Source organism: Centruroides sculpturatus, unplaced genomic scaffold (genome assembly GCF_000671375.1).
Source record: "Centruroides sculpturatus isolate CEXI.00-Female unplaced genomic scaffold, Cexi_2.0 scaffold156, whole genome shotgun sequence".
Lineage (NCBI taxonomy): Eukaryota > Metazoa > Arthropoda > Arachnida > Scorpiones > Buthidae > Centruroides > Centruroides sculpturatus.
Window position 1 is genome coordinate 621,279 of NW_019384398.1, and position 20,147 is coordinate 641,425.

The 20,147-nt window shown below is 25.5% G+C and overlaps 1 protein-coding gene across 5 annotated transcripts in view; it reads left to right on the top strand.

Moving 5' to 3' along the window:
- The first annotated feature begins 2,467 nt into the window (after positions 1-2,467).
- The window catches only part of LOC111618544 (bromodomain-containing protein 3-like), a 110,649-nt gene continuing 92,969 nt past the window's right edge, over positions 2,468-20,147 (top strand). For 3 of the 5 annotated variants that reach the window (XM_023360099.1, XM_023360102.1, XM_023360100.1), the window contains exon 1: positions 2,468-2,906. In XM_023360099.1, coding sequence (XP_023215867.1) covers positions 2,842-2,906 — 65 coding nt within the window. In that variant the 5' untranslated portion in view covers positions 2,468-2,841. Of the gene's footprint in view, positions 3,272-20,147 lie in introns of all 5 variants that reach the window. The other 2 variants (XM_023360101.1, XM_023360103.1) reach the window with 2 other exon arrangements.

Below are 20,147 nucleotides of genomic sequence, written 5' to 3' on the forward strand. Positions count from 1 at the left end.
TTTGAGGCCTCCTGTGTATTAAAAAAAAGCCATTGTTTTTTTAATGCCTTAACATACAAGAAATGCAATGGAATTAATGTTTCTTTAGGCCCAAAAAATGTGAGGTGAGGCCTTGGACAAATGGCCCTGCTGGTTCTATGTAATTGAGGGCCCTTATTTTCTTTATTGCCACACTAATTAGTTACAGTGGTGCTTTATAGCTTTATGGGGGCATGAGGCCTAGGCAAATTTGAATTAGGAGGCCCCATGTACTGTACAATGTTGACTTCAGACATTTTTCTTTTGGGGGAAACTTTCTTGGTGAAATGTTTTTTTATTAATGATTGGTTTGGGGCCCCTGTTGGTGGGGGCCCGAGTAATTACCCTTTTAACTCATTATAAATATGAATTATTTATTTAAATAATTTTCATATTTATAAAATCTGATATTTTGTTTAAAAATTTCAATTTTTATGCCATTATTTTATTTTTTCTAATTCTGTTTAATTAATTAATTAATTAATTAATTAAAAAAATAGAAGTGAAAGGAAAAGCTTGGAATAACAAGCATGTAATTTGAGTATAACTCATTAAATGAGTTGAAAATATTTCTTTAAATATATTTATTCAATGTTAAGTTATCTAATTCTGTTTTAAGTTATATTACAATACAGGATCTTCTAAAACGAATGCTACCATTTTTAAATTGCTGTAATTATGTTAGTTTTTATCTGAGAAGTAACCGTCTGAATTTAATCTACCATCTGCATTCAAATATGTTGTTATCTACTGTCTCTGGGAAGTGTTGTAAGCAAATCTGGCAAAGGCAGAAATGCCTTAGAAGACCTTTTATGTTCTGTTATTTGCAAAGTCAGAATCACTTGTCATTGTGCAACATGAGTAATCTGAAGGAGCTGTAGAATTGTGGTTGCCATGGTAGGAGTGACAGCTGAATACTGTAGCAAGTGTAGGAAGAATCTGAGTATTGATTGGATATGTGCTATATGATGTAAGGTGCAGACATTGAGAAATTGTAATGGTCAAATGTGAAATTTTCACAGTTTTCCAATGTTTTAATATAAAATACAATGTTCTTAGATAATAATTTAAAATGGTAGCATTATTTTTGGAAGACCCTGTATGTTACTAATTTGAAATTTATAAAAGTTTAGGAATGATTTGTGGATTGAACTAACATACTATTTTGTTGCAATATAGAAAATATAACTTTAGTTTTTTCTTAATTTTTATAAAAATAAATTTAATTATTCATAATTGTATAATTTTATCTGATTAGATCAATGCTGATTAATTGGAATAAATTATTTCTTCATTGCTTTGGAAAATGGAGGATAATTTCAATTTTAACAGACATCTCAGAGCAGCATAGAATGTGATTTATAAATATAGTAAAAGCTATCTTAAAACAGATGTTGTACAAAGCAGAAACTTATCTAAATGGAAAGATTTTTTTTGTTTTAAGCCATAAATCTATCTAAAGCAGAAATAGAAGACTTTTGGAATATCAGTTCCATAACAACTTGAGTAAAGCAGCTGAGCAAAGTAGAATTTAATTGCAGTTAAATTCTAAACCATTATTGAAATATATTGGGTTTTTATATGAATGGTTCAGTTCTAAGGTAATCCAAGTCCATACAGACTATTCTAGAGATGGCAATTTATTTAGGAATTATTATATTAATTTATCTTAAATAAAAATCAAAATACATTAATGGGTACTTTGGGTAGTGTATAATGCATCATTTTTCCAAACATAAAATGCAGAAAAATTACAAGTAACATAAGTAATAAAAGAAATTTGAATTTGCACTTGGTCCACCTTTCATATAGAATTTTTCCTGTCTTCTACATTAATAAAAATGAAATCCTCCATAAAATGGAAAATTTCAGCCAGTTTGTTGTGTTCTGTTCANTTTTAAAGCTGTAATTCTCCATTTTAGTTTCAATGCTTTGTTGTTTTAAATGTACTTAATTAAATTTAAGAAGTTTAATAATTAATTGTAAATTGATAAATGGCTAAAATAATGTTTTTTTATTGTTGTTTTTATTAATTTTTACTTTATATTTTAATTAAAAAAATGAATTTATGAACAGTTTTTAAAGTTTTTAATTAATAAATAACTTTTTAAAATTTGATCTTTTTATAGATATTTAAATTTTTTTTTAAAATATAAAATAATAGCAATTGTTTAAATTTTATGTAAAAGAGTTTTATCATTTTAAATATAATAATAATTTATTTATTTTTTTTTAAATTTTGTAATTGTTTTATTAATTATAAAATTTAAAATTTAAAAAAAGAATTTTAAAATGTTATCATCGACATCATCCTCGTCGTCATACTTGTTGATAAATAAAATAAAATAATAAAAGAAAAAAAAATAAAATAAAATGAAATAAAAATTTCATATTTGAAATTGGAATGTGGCGCATGTGATTAACACGTCACATTCACGTGATCGGTACGATTGCCGAATGACGTTGCAAGAGGTGAGACAGTTGTTTTGGCATCGTGTAGTGTGATGGGCAACGGTTAGTATACTCGGCGTTCTAGTCGCGTACGGTGTGCATTATGGTGTCTTTATTTGACTTCTAACATAACATACCGTAAGTGAGATTCGAGTGATTGAAATATATCGTTTTCGGTACTTTAATCGAAGGTAAATGTGTGAAATATGACTAGAAACATGTCGCGGCACGTCACGTGACCGCCGCCGGACCAATCGGTGATGAGTAGACTGCACGTCGACTATAAAAGGTGCTCTGAGGGTTGTTGTTTTGTGGTTGCGTAGCCATTGCTGCTGAGGGAACGGTGCCGACATTTTCAATCCGAAGGATATTATGGACACGAAGAACCATCCGGCACTACAAGGATATCAGCAGCCATCTCACATCAACAACAAAGGGTACTATGTTGTTATTTTCAACCTTAGTCGTATTATAAGAAGTTATTTCGGTGGTTTTACCAAACCATCGGGTATTACCGTTCCAAGGACAGCCATCTTTAACGTTTAAGAATCCATTAAAAATCTACCAAAAAGAAGAGTTTATAATCCAGGTATTTTGACGTCGTGAGTCAATAAATAAATAAAAAAAAATCACTATAAAAAAAAATTAAAACGGAACACTACTAGAAAACTTACTTTGTTTTTAAAAGTATTGTGATTAAAAAAGAGATCGTTTTGACTAAACCCCGCCATGTTCTACCCGAACACGAAATGACAAAAAAGTCGTTCGAAATGAGAAAAAGTTTGATGATAAATGACAAAAAGTAAGTCTGGAAATCAACTTTTGTCCCATTCTGAAAAACAAATATCAGGAAGGATTGACAGTTGTATTATGGAAGAGACGTTTCAATTACATTATTCTCTATTATACCCTACACTAGAAATTTGTCATTAGAACAAAACTTTGAATAACAATTTCTATACATAATTTGTAATTAAAAATTTTCCATTTATATATTCTACACAAAAAATATATATATATATTAAGAAATTTGGAATTAAAGTATATATATAATATATATATATATATATGCGGTAATAAGCTGTTCTAAAAAGCATAAATAGAAAATAAGGACAATAATACAAATCTTNAAATACATAAAAGTAAAACAAGTGTCATTTTGTACCAATATCATTTTATAAAGAATAATTAATCAAAACAGATTTTATTATTTGGGCTACAATACAGTTAGTGTTAAGAAAATTTGGATAGGTTGGGAGGTGTTTTTAGTATATTTACCAATTATTAACAGGTTAATTAGACATTATTAATTAACATACAATAAACATGCTGTTTTACAACTGTAGGATTGTGTGTATGTGTGTGTGTGTTTTTTTTTTTTTTAATTCAACATGTTAGGCCTAAATTCTCATTTGGGAATGCAACAACAATTGCAAGTTGATTGTTTGCTTTTTAAGGGTTACACATTACAGTAGCAAATAATGTGAATTTTTTAAAATACATTACAACTCTCTAATTATATAAAAATGAATGAGATTATATATAAATTTGGAATAATATTTTTACATCTAATTCTCTAGATGGAGCTACTATACTCTACTAAAATATGCCTTAAATAGGATCTATTGCATCATTTCATTTATACTTAAAGATTACACACACACATATACACCTTTTAGTATGATTACAATTAACATATGAACAACATAGTTTCTGTATACTAACTATAAATAGACACTTGATTTTACAAGAAAAAAAAAATATCCACATTGTTTACATGACTGCTCTCATATAATTAACACAAATTAATGCAATAAAATATGTTTTATACAGTAATTATAAGTCAATCCTTACTTAACTTGTTTTATAGAAACTGCATATTTAATAATATATTTATCTTTTTATGAAATTGATATTTAAATTTGAAATTTATATATATTTTATAAAAAGTTGGTTGAGATGATAATGAAGTACTTTATTATAATAATTGATTTATTATATATAATAAATATTGACAAATTGATGATGATGATGATGGTGATGATGCGGATGAAGATGTAGACTGTTAATTTGTTTTTTTTTCAAAAATAATCGAAAAGGTTTTATTCATATGCATATGTAAATAATTTTAAAGAGGAAATTATTATATTGGAAAGTGAATTTTTACAGTGACGGATATTTTAGATCGAGTATCGACGATAAAAGACATCATTTTAGTACACAATTAATTACTTTGATGTACATAATTTTTAAGAATTATTTTGTCTTGCCAGTTACATTTGTCGGTTCAACTGGATTTTTGTATGTTTACGAAATAGTTTAACTTATGTAGTGGTATTATCTGTTAGATTAGATTTCAGTTTGTTCTATGGATTTTTGTAAAAATGCTTTTTTACAAAATGAGAAATTCGTACATTAATTTTTTTTATTTTGTAGGTTGAAAATTTATCATCATTTTATTCTCAGTTTCAAATTTCATTGTTTAGGCCTAGCTTACAAATTATGGTATAGATACTGTAATAGTAAATTGTAATTTATAACTTACTAGATTATCAGGTTTAATAGTACATAAAAATAATATTTATCAATATATATATATAATATATTTAGATAATGAATTACTTTACTTTAAATTTGTAGTAGTATCTACAATAATTTATTGTACCTATTAATCATATTAATTGATTAGGCCTTAAAGTATTTTATCATAGTTTATTCATTTTTAATTTGTTTGATAATATAATTATAAAAAAGAGATTCATTCTTTGATTGTTTTTTTATTTAAAAACATAAATCTTTTTGTTATAGTTCTATATTAATTTAATTTACAAGATTTACATTGCTGCGTTTGGAAACAAAGATGTAACTGATATGGGATTATAACAGTTAATTCAGTTTTATTATTTTCAGTTTTAAAGATACAAAATCAAACATTGCTTGCTTAAATTGATAAATTAGCTTTTATAAGTATATATTGTGATGTATTTTATATTTATTCAAATTTAGTTGGAGATGAAATACACTACATAAAGATTTCACTTGTTTATGGATAATTATTTCTAATAAGTCACACAACTAGTCCTATTATTTGATTTGTTTATTTGCTAAAGTATTTTCAAGAATAATAATGAATATTAGTCAATAATTATAAATTCTTTTTATTTTTATGTTTTTGAGAATCATGTGCATGTATATACATAATGCTATCATATAAATTATCAAAGACTCGTTATATAACCTTATTAATGTTTAATAACTTACCTACAATATTTTAAAGTAAATTTGAAATATAATTACAAATGAATGAATATAAATAATGATAGAAAAAGTGTTGTCGAGAGTTGGTATGTAAAGTATCGTGAATTGTAGTTATTTTAAGTAAATACGATTGTTATAATTAAGAAATCAGATATAAGAACATGGTAAACTGTTTGTTTCATATTAAAAANTTATCAGGTTTAATAGTACATAAAAATAATATTTATCAATATATATATATAATATATTTAGATAATGAATTACTTTACTTTAAATTTGTAGTAGTATCTACAATAATTTATTGTACCTATTAATCATATTAATTGATTAGGCCTTAAAGTATTTTATCATAGTTTATTCATTTTTAATTTGTTTGATAATATAATTATAAAAAAGAGATTCATTCTTTGATTGTTTTTTTATTTAAAAACATAAATCTTTTTGTTATAGTTCTATATTAATTTAATTTACAAGATTTACATTGCTGCGTTTGGAAACAAAGATGTAACTGATATGGGATTATAACAGTTAATTCAGTTTTATTATTTTCAGTTTTAAAGATACAAAATCAAACATTGCTTGCTTAAATTGATAAATTAGCTTTTATAAGTATATATTGTGATGTATTTTATATTTATTCAAATTTAGTTGGAGATGAAATACACTACATAAAGATTTCACTTGTTTATGGATAATTATTTCTAATAAGTCACACAACTAGTCCTATTATTTGATTTGTTTATTTGCTAAAGTATTTTCAAGAATAATAATGAATATTAGTCAATAATTATAAATTCTTTTTATTTTTATGTTTTTGAGAATCATGTGCATGTATATACATAATGCTATCATATAAATTATCAAAGACTCGTTATATAACCTTATTAATGTTTAATAACTTACCTACAATATTTTAAAGTAAATTTGAAATATAATTACAAATGAATGAATATAAATAATGATAGAAAAAGTGTTGTCGAGAGTTGGTATGTAAAGTATCGTGAATTGTAGTTATTTTAAGTAAATACGATTGTTATAATTAAGAAATCAGATATAAGAACATGGTAAACTGTTTGTTTCGTATTAAAAAAGAAGTATATTTGTTTATGCCATAAATTTGAAATATGGAACATAAATAATGATATTTTTAACTTCGAAGATTTTTAAAAAACATTGCACAACAGTATTCACAATATTATTATTTTATTGTTTATAATTATTCTATTTAAAAGAATTACATATAATAAAAACCTCCTTTTTACTCAGTATCTTAAATTCATCATTCTCTTACATGAATATATATATATAAAGAATAGCTTGTTCATAAATTCAAAAACTCATTTTAGGATTAATTCATTTGTATTATTAACAATTACTATAATTATCTTAACAATCTTTTAAATTAAGAATTATTTTAAAAATTTAAAATAAAACATGTTCTTTAAAAGTGATCACTAGGGATTATCAAATACAAACTGTTTTATATTATTAATGTTTTGCAGTGGACAATTTAATAATTTGTTTTTAGTTAGCTTAATCAGTCAGTTAAACAAAGTAATCATTGTTTTCTTTATTTGAAAATTATTTACTTTTCAAATTTTATTTTAATCAAATATTCATTTAAACTGCAGACAATATTTATTGTATGATGACTAATTTTTTATTTATATTGTAAAACAGAATATAAGTTTTTAGTATTTTAAAGCTTATATAATTTGTGTAGCCTTATAAAGCAAAAGATATAAAATTTTTAATGAAGAATTCAAAAATATCATTGCATTTCTGTCTGAAATGCGATTTAATTTTTTACAGGTATCTGTAATTTTAATATGTCTTTTAAGACGTAAATTTTTTCTTTTTTTTAAGCACAATTTTTACATTAAAATAATGACTTAGCAATTCTGTTACCTAATATTGCTGCAGTTAATAGAAAATATCTAGTAAAATTTCAAATTTAGTTATAAGATTAATGTTTTTAAAATTATGAAATTGTAACTTATAAAATATTTATAGAATTTAAAAAGTTTACAGATGAAAAGTATATTAATTTTTTTTAAATTTATTATAAATCATATTTTACTTTAATAAACAAAATTGTCTACTAAATATATACACATTTGAAATATATAAAAGTAAATTTTCAATTAGTAGTCATAATCTAGTAATACGAAAATTTCTAAAGTTAAGATCACAAACAAAAGATACGATAAAACTTAATGTTTTTGATATTTATTTAAATCATTTTGTACCATAACAAAACAATGTTCAATAGATTTATAATACAATTGTCAATGACCCATATTTGAATATAGTCAAATTTTGATTTATCATTAGAAATATTAATATTAAAATATTAAAAAGTGTAAATAAAAGTATTCGTTATTTGAACTTTTAATATATGTATTTTTTAATATATTCTTTAAGATAAATCAACAAAAATTTTAATTTTTTATTTATTTCGACCTTCATCTACAAACACAAAAATTAATAATGATGTTTTTAGTTTCTCTGACAAAGGACGAATTAAATTAGAAACTAAAAGATTTAGAGAGACAAATTACTATTTTATAAGGTTTATTATTTTGAAATGAGTATGTGTGTATTGTATATATATGTAATAAACTGTTTTCTCTGTTGTTGTTAATTATTTAAGCTGATTATTCTTGTACTTGTGTTTGTATAGTATATTCAATTCATTTATTTATATTTTACCATCTTTTGTATTGTATGAAAAGATATTAGGAGATAAAATCCATGTAAATAAAATTAAATATAATTGTTATTGCAGAAATATTTACGGAAAATGTATAATGCTTATTATAATTCATATGGCTTATAATAATTTTCAATCAGTTTATTTATGTGTAACTTTTTAATTTTGTCATCTGTTTTTTTTTTCGTATTTATTAAATTATTTTCTTAATTTCTTGAAATTTTTGTTATAATAATAATTAGGAGAAAATTCTTTTTTAATAATACGCTATAATGGTCTCTGGTCTGAATTTTTATTATTTTGTTTTCACTTGGACAGAACTTTTCTTGGTTTTTTAAAATAATATTTCTTTTATGTAAAATGTTATAAAAAGTATTAAATTTTTGGCTTTTATAATGTAGTAATTGCATTAATTGAAAATAAAATAAAATATTTAAAGTATTAGTTATGAGAGGAAATCAAAAATTCTTTGCCAACTATGTTTTTCTGGAAAAATACTGTAATTCAAATTCTGAAATTTCAAAATGTACATCTGTGTCCTTCTACAACACCTCAACAATTTTTACTATTTTCTGCTGAGGCATGTTGTCAATATGGGTGTTCAAAAATGCCAGGTGTTTTGCCAGTTTTCATGCTGAAAAAACACAACAGCATGATTTTGATTTTGAGAATATGGGAAGAATGGAAGCAAAATTTATTGAGGAATGAGTTCTGTGTATGCAAACAATTGTCTATCATGGAAAAGTAAGAGTTAATGTGAGAAGTTCAGAATGAAACGATGAGCATTCAAGATGCCCCAGATCAGCAGTTCTTCATTACCTGCCATACGGTCTACATCTTTTGATTTATCTCCTGTTTGGTCTCTTCAAGAAAGGGTTAGTAGGTCATTGCTTTGAAAGTAACGATGAGTGATGACAATAGTTTGATTGTGGTGCATAAACAACCAAACATGATATAGGAGAGAGATATCCAAAAACTTGTCCTACTATGGGAGAAATGCTTGGCTCATCTTGGAAACTGCATGGAAAAATAAGGTATAAACTGAGTTTTCAAATGTATATTTTAAAATTCTGAAGTAAAAGTTGAATTTTGGGAAAAAATGTAGTTGCAAAGAATTTACAATTCCCTCTCATATATAAAAAAGAATTTTTATATTAATGCATCAAATTATAAAACTGTATCATACTGTTCATAAATACATATCATATAAAATCATTATTATTAAATTTCAAATGTAATATGCATACAGGGGGATGCAAAAATAGGTATACAGTTATTATGGAAAAAAAAACATACAGAGGGAAAATAGGAAGAAAAAAACATTTTTATGTACAAATTAAATCACAAATAAGGAATATGAACTAATAAAAGATGATAAAAATAATACAAATGTTTGGTGTTCATTATTATTTCTCAGATTCTCAACTGTATACCTACTTTTGTACTCCCCTGTATATGGCTACATAAAATTTACTTTAAGTTTACTGTCCTACAGTTAGTTATGTAGTTACGTTAATTTTATCAGTTAAAATTAAGTAGCACTGACAATTAACTGACTAAAAAGAAAGTATTGAAAATAGGTAGAAATTTAATAATAATCTGTGTAACTTTTCTTGGATATTAAATATTAGTGTTGCATAATTTTAATTATATCACATAACTATAATAATAATTTTATCATAGAACTAGATGTAAGTTAGAATTTTTTAGATTATATTTACTGAACTTCTGTAGTAACAAAAATGCAATCAGATATTTGAGAAGCTGCTACTGCTCAACCTTTTGTTATTGATTGACCCTAGTTTCATGATCTGTTTAAAAGATAGTCTATACCAGTGTTTCCCACATGGGGCAATTGGAAATTGGATTTGTCCAGAGTTTAAGCTAACCATTTAGCCACTGTATATGTAGGGGGGTATAAGAATTTTAGAATGGCTTAGGTGGGGCATAGCACAAAAAAGGTTTGGAAACATTGGTCTATACTATTTATCAGAGTTAAGAGAACTTATTTAGGCTATATTTAAAAAAAAAATATATTTAAGTTTTAACTCTTGGAAGCTAACATTACAATATAAACACAAAATAAGATATAATGTTCAAATTTAGAAAAATACATCATTCAAATTTAAATAATACTAACAATGATTTGTATAACTTAAATTTTATAATCTTGACATTAATTTGAATTTCAAAACTTTTTAGAAACTGTGAAATAATTCTCTATTTAAATATAAAAATTTTGACTAAATTTAAAGACTGTTTGTTTGTTCTCCTAATTTTCAAAGATGATTATTAGCACTTTCATTTATTTTTCATACATCCAAAGTACATTGATTTCTATTATATCATTGTTTAAAGCATCTATTTTGATATTCTTATTAAGAATTGAGTTTATCCTTTTTATACAGTTTCTTTAGCATTTTATTTATGTATGTACAGTACATTTTAAATGAAGGAAATAAAGCATCATATTTTTAAATCTGTAAATCCATGTTTTAAAGTCACAAAAATAATGAAGTCATTTCATTTAAATTTTATAAATGATTCTTGTAAAATTTAAATAAGAAATGCTGTATAAATTTGAATGATATACCTGTTTTTCTTATTTGCATTGTTACCTGAGGATAATATCTCAAACTAGAGAGGGAAAAATTGAAAGAATTTATAAATAAATCATTTATTAGTTATTGAAAGTTTTATGGATTGATTTATTGCCATTAATTTTCTTTATAACTATTATAACAAATATATTTAATTTTATTTATGGTAATTGAATATCTCCTAATATTTTTTTTTGTAGAATAGAAAAGATGATAGACTTTTCATCATTTTGAATTTTAAATAAATTTGAATTCCATCTCTTGAATTTAGCTTAGAAGCAAAATGAAATTTTTGAACTGTAGTTATATAAATTATAAATGTCCTTTGGTTTTTTTCATCCAAAATAAAAAATGTTATCTTAAACTTAAATAAATTAATATACAGGATGGTTATATAAAACACTCTATAACCAATAACTGGTGTGAAATATCCAAAACTGGCAAACGTTTTCGATGCCCCTCCTGGGCTCTTCCTCAGGCTAAATTTGTTTTTTCCATTGGAACTGGATTCTTTAAATTGAATGTTTTTAACTAGAAACATGCTCTTCTTCCTAAAGCTCGAATATGGAAGAAATCCACATGCCGCTTCAAATTAATTTTCTTTTTGACCAATGGGGATACGTTATGTGCTCCTTATAGTAATTACATGTATCACTTATCAATTTTATGATTTATCGTCTAATAAGGGTTGTTATAATTAAATGGAGTGTAGAAAGAACTAATGGACCAAATGCAATTGAATTTGATGTGCATACTTTTCTGCCCATGAGTTTTAATTTTATAAAAATTAGTTTACTTCCAAAATTTCACAATAAGAAGAAATTTGGTTTTAATATCACTGCAGTTTGCATGTTAGATAGGTTGTCAAAGAGATTTGGGCAATTTGAGAAGTTGAGACAAAGAGTACAATGATTTTATTACAATTTAGTTTGGCAATTACAGATTCCATGTTATGACATTGTAACCCCTTTAGGTTACAATGTCACATACATGGCATTTTACATGATAATTTACGCATATTAAATTGCATACTTGGAAATGTTCAAGTAACTAATCAGACTAACTTTTTTCCTCTCATCTGCCCTCCATCTTCCTGCTCTAAAGCATGCATTTTATGAAGAATGTACTCAACAGTGGAACATAACTGACTTGGGTGCAGTTGTCTCATATGTGGTGGAATTGTCTTTTAAGACAGCTAAATTAAGAATGTTACCTTGATAAATAAGTATTCCCATAACCAAAAATCACAATGGATCAAGTCTGGTGATCATGATGGAAATGAAAACATTTTAAAATAAACTTTTGCTGTGTTTTAAGGTTGTTGGAATGTGTTTATTTTACTTGGCACCTATGAATTAGTTGGAAATCAGTGGCTAGTCATTATTTTGTTTATGAAGCAATGACACAATAATCTTTTCAGATTGAACACTGATATTAAATTAAGGAATGTTTTGTCTTGCACAGATTGATATCCAAACAATTTTCTTGCTGAAATGCAGGGATGACAAAGTAACACATCTCCATACCTAGTAGCACTGACAGAACAAGTTATTATTCCTGATGCAATGTTTTCGTTAGAAAATATGGTCCAGTGAAGAAGAAGAATACTGTGAACCTGTACCAAACTGTAACTTTTGGTTCTAGAACTTCTATTATGTGTAAATTGCAGGGAGAAATTAGGCTTTTTAATGTTGCTATCAGGAAATTTTAGAACTAAACTTTTTATTGATGAAATTGAAATCCCACAATCAGGAGATTATGCAACCAAATTTGGTTGCATTTGGTCCAGTAGTTCTTTTTCTACAGAGCTTTAAACATCTGTTTTAATTATAACCGTTCTGTGCATTACATATTTGGTTGTTAGTTTGCTTTCTTGCAGTTTTATTTGAAATTGTTATTTATAATGTAATATTAAATAATTTAATGTTAAAAAATTGTTACTATTATATTATTTTATTTCTAAGTAGAAAAGATAAATAACAAGAAACAATATAAGAATAAAAATCATATAAATTAAGTATAGGACACTTTCGTGTTGCAGCGTTATTTGCAGCGATTTGTTAAATTCCAGATATACTCCCTAATACTTTCAACAGTTTACAACCGTCGTCTTAGGCGAAATCAAATACCTTTGCTTTCGAATTGACAGCTTTTAATGGACTTTTCAAATTACACAATGCACGTAGTTGGAATATAGAACAAAACAATAAAAATTGAATAAATAAATATTTTTAAAGAAATGTGCTGTAATAACTTGAACTCCCCAAAACATAAATAATGAGTAATGGTACCATTGGTGCATGGTAGTATAATAAAATCAGATCACAAAATTATAACTTAGATTGTTTAAACAAAGTTATCCATAGCTGTGGTATTTCCAACGTTGGCGCATTACACGGCAAAGCAGCAGATATGTAAAGGTTCTCCCATATGAATATTTGCCTATGATCTTTTCAATGCTTAAATAATTTAATGTGGTTCTAAAGTGGAAAATAATCTTGGTCTAGAACCTTTTTCGCTAACTCTAGCTGGTCTGTTATTTCTAATGCCTTCCTGATGTTCGAAGATGCGGGACTGTATCATTCTCGTGGTAGTTCCAATATAGATAATTTCCTCCCCTGATATTGTATGCTTTAATGGAATTTTATAAACCCCCGATTTTTCATTCAATGTGAGAGTATCTCTATCATTGCACAATGTTCTTCGTAGTGATGGTTGAGGCTTATAGGTAATATAAAACCATGCTTTCTGAATATGCATGTTATTTTTAGTGAGATAGTGCCCAAATACTAATAGCCCAAATACTAATGCCCAAATAGCACTTTCATACTAATTTGTCAGATGTTCACGTAATGAATTTTAAAAATTTGTGCTCTTTTCAAAGTAATTGGTAAAAATTAACAGTTTTATGTTTAAGATGGCACAAAAGTCTTAAATGATTGGTATTGGAGGGTTTATTATCTCTAGACTTTCTTTGTTGCAGAGGAAAGATTTTGGAAACGATTTGTTTATGACCCGGTTGTAGAGATATCGATATTTGGAATTAGATATCCAGCATTGTGCACTGCTCGTTGATGATTTGTAAATCTTTATCAATTAATACCTGGGTGGATGGGATGAGGAGTGCTCTCCGAATAAGCAAAGTGATAGCGGAGTTTACAAAGCTTGAGGGCTGGAAAGCAGTTACGGGGATAATATCTGGCCCTTTGTTGTTTTTGTGGTGCACCGCAACACGGAAGTGTCCTATACTTAATTTCTAAATGCTGGCGTGAAGTGAACTTTATTTTCATTCATAAAAATCATATAAATATGCTGTTGTGTTTGGAAACAACAGCATGATTTGTGTTTGGTATTAAACGAATAAATCTGTTTAACATAAAATACGATTAAAAAATTATTCAGAAATTAACTAAAAAAATAACTGTATTAAATTACATAAAAAGCAGTTTTTAGTTTATTTAGTTTGTTGATGATAATGCCATAAATTATGATTTTTATTTAAAATGTAATAAATAACTGAAAAATAATATATATTTAAAACTGTAGATTGAATAATAACTGAAATAAAAAAGTGAAGAAAAAATCAAAAATTTCTATTAATAAATAACTATTATTAACATACAAGAAACTTTTTATTAGTGATATTTTTATCTGTCCATATCTATAATCTTTCCAAATTTCTTTTGAGGTTTTTCCCTTTCCATAATGATATCATACTTGTGGTAATTTCTCTACCGTTTATTGTTCGTAACATTTTATAAATCTGTATATTTGTCCAATCATAAGTCATGTTCTTTCCTTTATGCAAAATCTTTACACTTTGTCAATATTTTTGTTTTTTGACCATTACTTTGCTAATAATTCTGATGTGTTATTCCTTATGTAATCTTCATGTTGTTTTCATGTTTTTATATTACTGTATACTGATCTTATGTAACTTCATACTTGTAATCTTATCTTCACTTCCACTTTGAAAATGCTTGCTTGTTCATTGTTTGAGACCATTTTTTCTTTTTTATTCTTTACTATATTAAACATGCTATAATTTATTCTGGTTTTTTTTTTTTCCTTCATTATCTACTGTCTTACAAAAGATAAAGGAACTTTATAGCATGCGGACTGTTTGTGTAAGAACTCATTATATTAATATACTTATATATAAGTATACAGTATGTACATAAGTTCTCCACTGTAATATTTTTATTGCCACTGTCCTTTAATTAAAGGATATTACAAGAAATTCTTAGAATATAAACTAGCTAGAACAAATATTCTGTCAGAATTAAATAGCACTTTCATACTAATTTGTCAGATGTTCATGTAATGAATTTTAAAAATTTGTGCTCTTTTCAAAGTAATTGGTAAAAATTAACAGTTTTATGTTTAAGATGGCACAAATGTCTTAAATGATTAATTTCTGATTGCATGAATAACTGAAAAGTTCTGCAAGGGTTTGAGACTATAGTCAATGAATTATTCAGTTATGCATTTACGGTAAGAGTGTTGTTTATTCGAATCAATTGGGGACTGGGGTTGTTCGGAAAATTGATATTTTGGATAACCGATTATGTAAGAAAAAATATATTAACCTATCCCATGTTGAAATTTTTCTCCCTTGCATGTTGCTTTGCGTTGAATTTTCGTCAATGTTAAGTCTAACATAAACTTTTTAAAATAATAATCGTGATTATTGTATCGTTAAAAGTTATTTCTTTATTTTTTACAAACGAAATAAATATATTGAAAAATATAAAAACAATAAAAAATTATACTTTCAGAAGTTAATTTAGTATAAAAAATGTAAAATATTTGAGTAGCTCAAGACATAGCCAAAGATTGCAGCGCCACAGCACTGGCAAAAATTTAAATTTGCCGTTGGAATTCTTTCGGATAATTGACTTTCAGATAAACGACGCTCCACTGTAGTTAATTATGTGCTCATATTTTCTGCTGTTTGAAGCATTTTTCATTTAGTTTCTTTACTTTTTCTGTAAACTTGCTTGAGGTTTATTGTAGGTTAAAACTGTGAAATAAATATTCCTTCTAAGCATTTAATCTCTATGTAATTATTTGGTGAAAAACAAATTAAAATGATGACTTTTGGCATCTTTGCCATTTATTTTTGTATTCAACATTTTATGAAAATTATTTGATATAAATGAAATTATTAAAATGAAAAGATTTGTTTCCTTTTTTTCATTCTTTTATTTGCATGTGCCGTCTCGATTTGTAATTTAAAAAAAAAAAAAAAAACATTAAATAGCGTTTGGTTTTATAAAATCAACTTACTTAAACCAAATAACTGGATTGTTTATGTTCTATTATTGCGAATGTTTTCGATGCCCCTTCTGGACTCTTCCTCAAGCTTCTGCGTATATTTGGTTATTTGGTTTAAGTAAGTTGATTTTATATTCAACCTGGTGTGTGAGGAAATTAAGCATTTGGTTTTATTTTTGTAACTGCTCATTTTTCATTTTAATCTAAAAAAATAAAAGAAATATTGGACATAAATATGATAAATTATATTTGATTACAAAGTAAGAACTTTACTTTTTTTGATTTTTAAATAATATTAAACTGTTAAATATAACAACTTAACAGTCTTTAATTTTATACTTACAATAAAAACAAAAATATCAAATTTTGTTTTCAATTAGTCTTAGTACTGTTTTTTCTGTATTATAAATATGCTAGAACTAGGTTATAATAATTATGAGTAGAAAATAAAAATTTTTTGTTTGAAAATTATAACTTTTTAATTGGATCTGTCAACAATTTTTGAAAGTAGATCTACATGATTGACATTTTTATATTGTTTGTTATGTAGTTGTATAGATTGGTTGTTATGTATTTGGTAAAATTGGTTGTTATGTATTTGTTTACTGCATCTGAATATAATATTTATGAAGTTTACCAAATAATAATTAAATTGATTCAGTAAATACAAATAATACGAATGTTGAACGTTTTCTTTTAAATTTTTTAAGACCATATTCATTATTTGTAGTTGAAAATTGTTGGAAAACCAATAAGCGTTCGTTTATTTAATACTTAATAAATACTTAAAAGATAATTAATTTTAAATCTTATTCTGATTTTTTAATTGTAAACATCAAGTATTGACATTAATATAACTCGTTTTGTTTATCAGTAATAGTATAACTATTCAATAAACATATTTGAACCAGTGATTTATTCAGATTTATGTATATTGTAAGCTGGCTTTTACTATACTGCATAAGTAACTTTAATTAATTGATTTATTGTTTTCAAATATTCTTATTTTTAATGTAGTTACATTCCTTTGTCCCTTCAAATGTCTCATTTGTAACTGCAAACAAATTGAAGCAAATTCTGAAGTAATATCTTCTATTGGGGTCTTGTATCTAAAAATGAGTATTTTGCTTCTGCAGCTTTTTTTCCAGTTTTATTAAGAAAATATAAAATATTATATATCAAATTATGTTGTATTATTTTTTTAAGTAGCTAATGCTTAACTGATAATGCACATTTTTAACTGTTAATTTTTAAACTCCACTGTTCAGGACAATCAAACGCACATCATAACTTGAGTTACAGGTCTCTTCTACTTACAAACAGGCTAGGTTCTGAGGTTTTATTCTAAGTCAAAAACTAATCTAGAAAGTACACAGAATAACCATTAGTGTTTGATTCTTTAATGTACTTAATAGAATGCATTATGTTTCTTTACCTGCTTACTACTGCTTAGTAGGTGTTTCAAACACTTTTTTTTTTTTTTCACCTAACACACTTAGTTTTATAATGTCAAGTTTAGTTTCCATGTTCATATAGCCATACTTTTGCATTTATCTCCATTGCTAGATTTACAATTACATTTTCGAGGCATTTTTGAAGCACTAATTGTAGAAGTTTATAAAAATTGCAAACAGTAGCAAAAAACCCTTATCACTTCAAGGTTTGGTAACCTTGAACACCACCTCATGAGTGGACACTTTGGAACACTTGGACACCACTTCATGAGTGGCAATGAAATGTCAGAATTCGCATGAAAATGGAAAATGACAATATGCAATTGGAATAAATATCTATTATTGGCTAAAGACTGACTTTAACACTCCCCCATGACTAGGAAGAGAACTAGAGAATTCCTATGAAATTTAAATTTTAGACATATTGTCAAATTGTAAGGATGAAAGTTTTTAATTTGAACACTTATAAGTAGGGGTTTATCTAATTTTTTGATTTTTTCAGTTTAGCTTCTGCTCTATTAATTTATAATTTATATGCTTTTTGTACTTGAAATATGTGAAAAACAATTTAGTTAGTTTAACAGAGGTAGAAGTTAATTAAATAACTTTTAACAAGAGATTAAGTCTGATCAAAAGCTATTGAAATATATGTCTCTGAAAATGAATCGTGCTTTACTGATAACATAGTATATTAATACTGTATTTTATAAAACTTATGCAAAAAAAAAAAAGTGATTTGCAAACTTATATATTTTTCTATTTTAATTTAACTAAAATTTTTAAAGTTAGAAAGAATATTTTAATTATATATATATCATTAGAAATATAATTTTGAATTATTTGAAATCAGTTTTTTAAAATACAAAAGTTTGTGAAGCAAATGTGTGATTCAAGCATTTAAAAGGTTTTATAAGTTAAATTTTCCAATAATCAGCATTTTAATTCTGATTTAGTCATAGAATTACACACCACCTTTCTCAGTCTTCCAGCAAGAAAATTTCTTCATTAAAAGAAATTTTCTTGTTGGAAGACTGAGAAAGTAGTGTGTAATTCTGTAATGGTTCTAGTTTCAGAAGAGTTGGGATACAGACAGTCTTGTTTTAAAGAATTAGATTTTAAAAATAGTAATTATTATATATATATGTGTGTGTGTGTGTGTGCTTTTGGTTTGTTTTATTTTATGAAAAAATTTAAAAATTCTTTTAAATGAATACTTTATACTTCTGTTCATTGATAGAAAGCAGATGATAAATAAGTAAAATGTGTGTAAAGTTAGTTTTACAAACAATGTTAATAGGGAATACATATCTTTTAAATTTTAATTTAATTGAGAAACACATTATAATTTACTTCACAGCTAAGATTTTAGATCTTAATAAATTGCATATGTAAAATTCATTATTTTGGGATATTTAACAATGATAATTTCTATTTCTAGTATTTAATTTAATTATAAATGAACTTTGTAATATGATTTTAAAAACCATACAAAAATTAAAGAGTTAAAAGTAAAAACTTAATTACAGTAATTTCATCTGTTCTTTTCATAAGCATCTTTAGAGGTTTTGTTCTTAGTTCAAATAAATCCAAAGTTCATTTGCTAATTTTCAAATTATCAAGCATATTTTCATTAGATTTTGTATAGAATTTAATTACAAGTCTGTGCGCTGAATATAAATTTCAGTTTTGAATTGACAAAAGAATTGAAGTTAGAATCAAATTTTTAAAACATTTTTCTTTGGGATGAATTCTTTTGAAAAATATGTTAAAACAAATAAATAAATAAACATTAATAAGTAAATAAAGTTTGATGAATCACATGGATCTTATTAATGAGGTTTTATAAAATGCAATGTATATTTTGAAAGAATATGAATCATACATTTATATCATTTGATATCCTTGTATATTGAATCATGTGAAGAAAACAAAAGCTTGATTCATGTTCTATTTTAAATTATATTCTTTTCTTAAAAAAGCTCTTGTAATAAAAATACTTATTTTAATTACATAAATCTATTCAAAATTTTATTTAAATTTTCTTCTTAACATTTTGTATTTGTGAATTTGTATATTCAATTACATAAATAAACATCTCCAAACCCGATATCCAATATAATAAGACACCAACCGAATGCCGTAAATTAATCGGGCTATTTTTAATGCTATTTTCTCCCAGCGGTTCCAAATTATTTAAATTAATTAATATATTTATAATTATTAATTTTAATAAGAGATGGCGCCTAACGCTTACCTCTAGTGCCAAATTAATTACGTAATTTATTTAGAATTTAGCATTAAAATAGCCCGATTAATTTACGGCATTCGGTTGGTGTCTTACTATATTGGATATCGGGTTTGGAGATGTTTATTTAT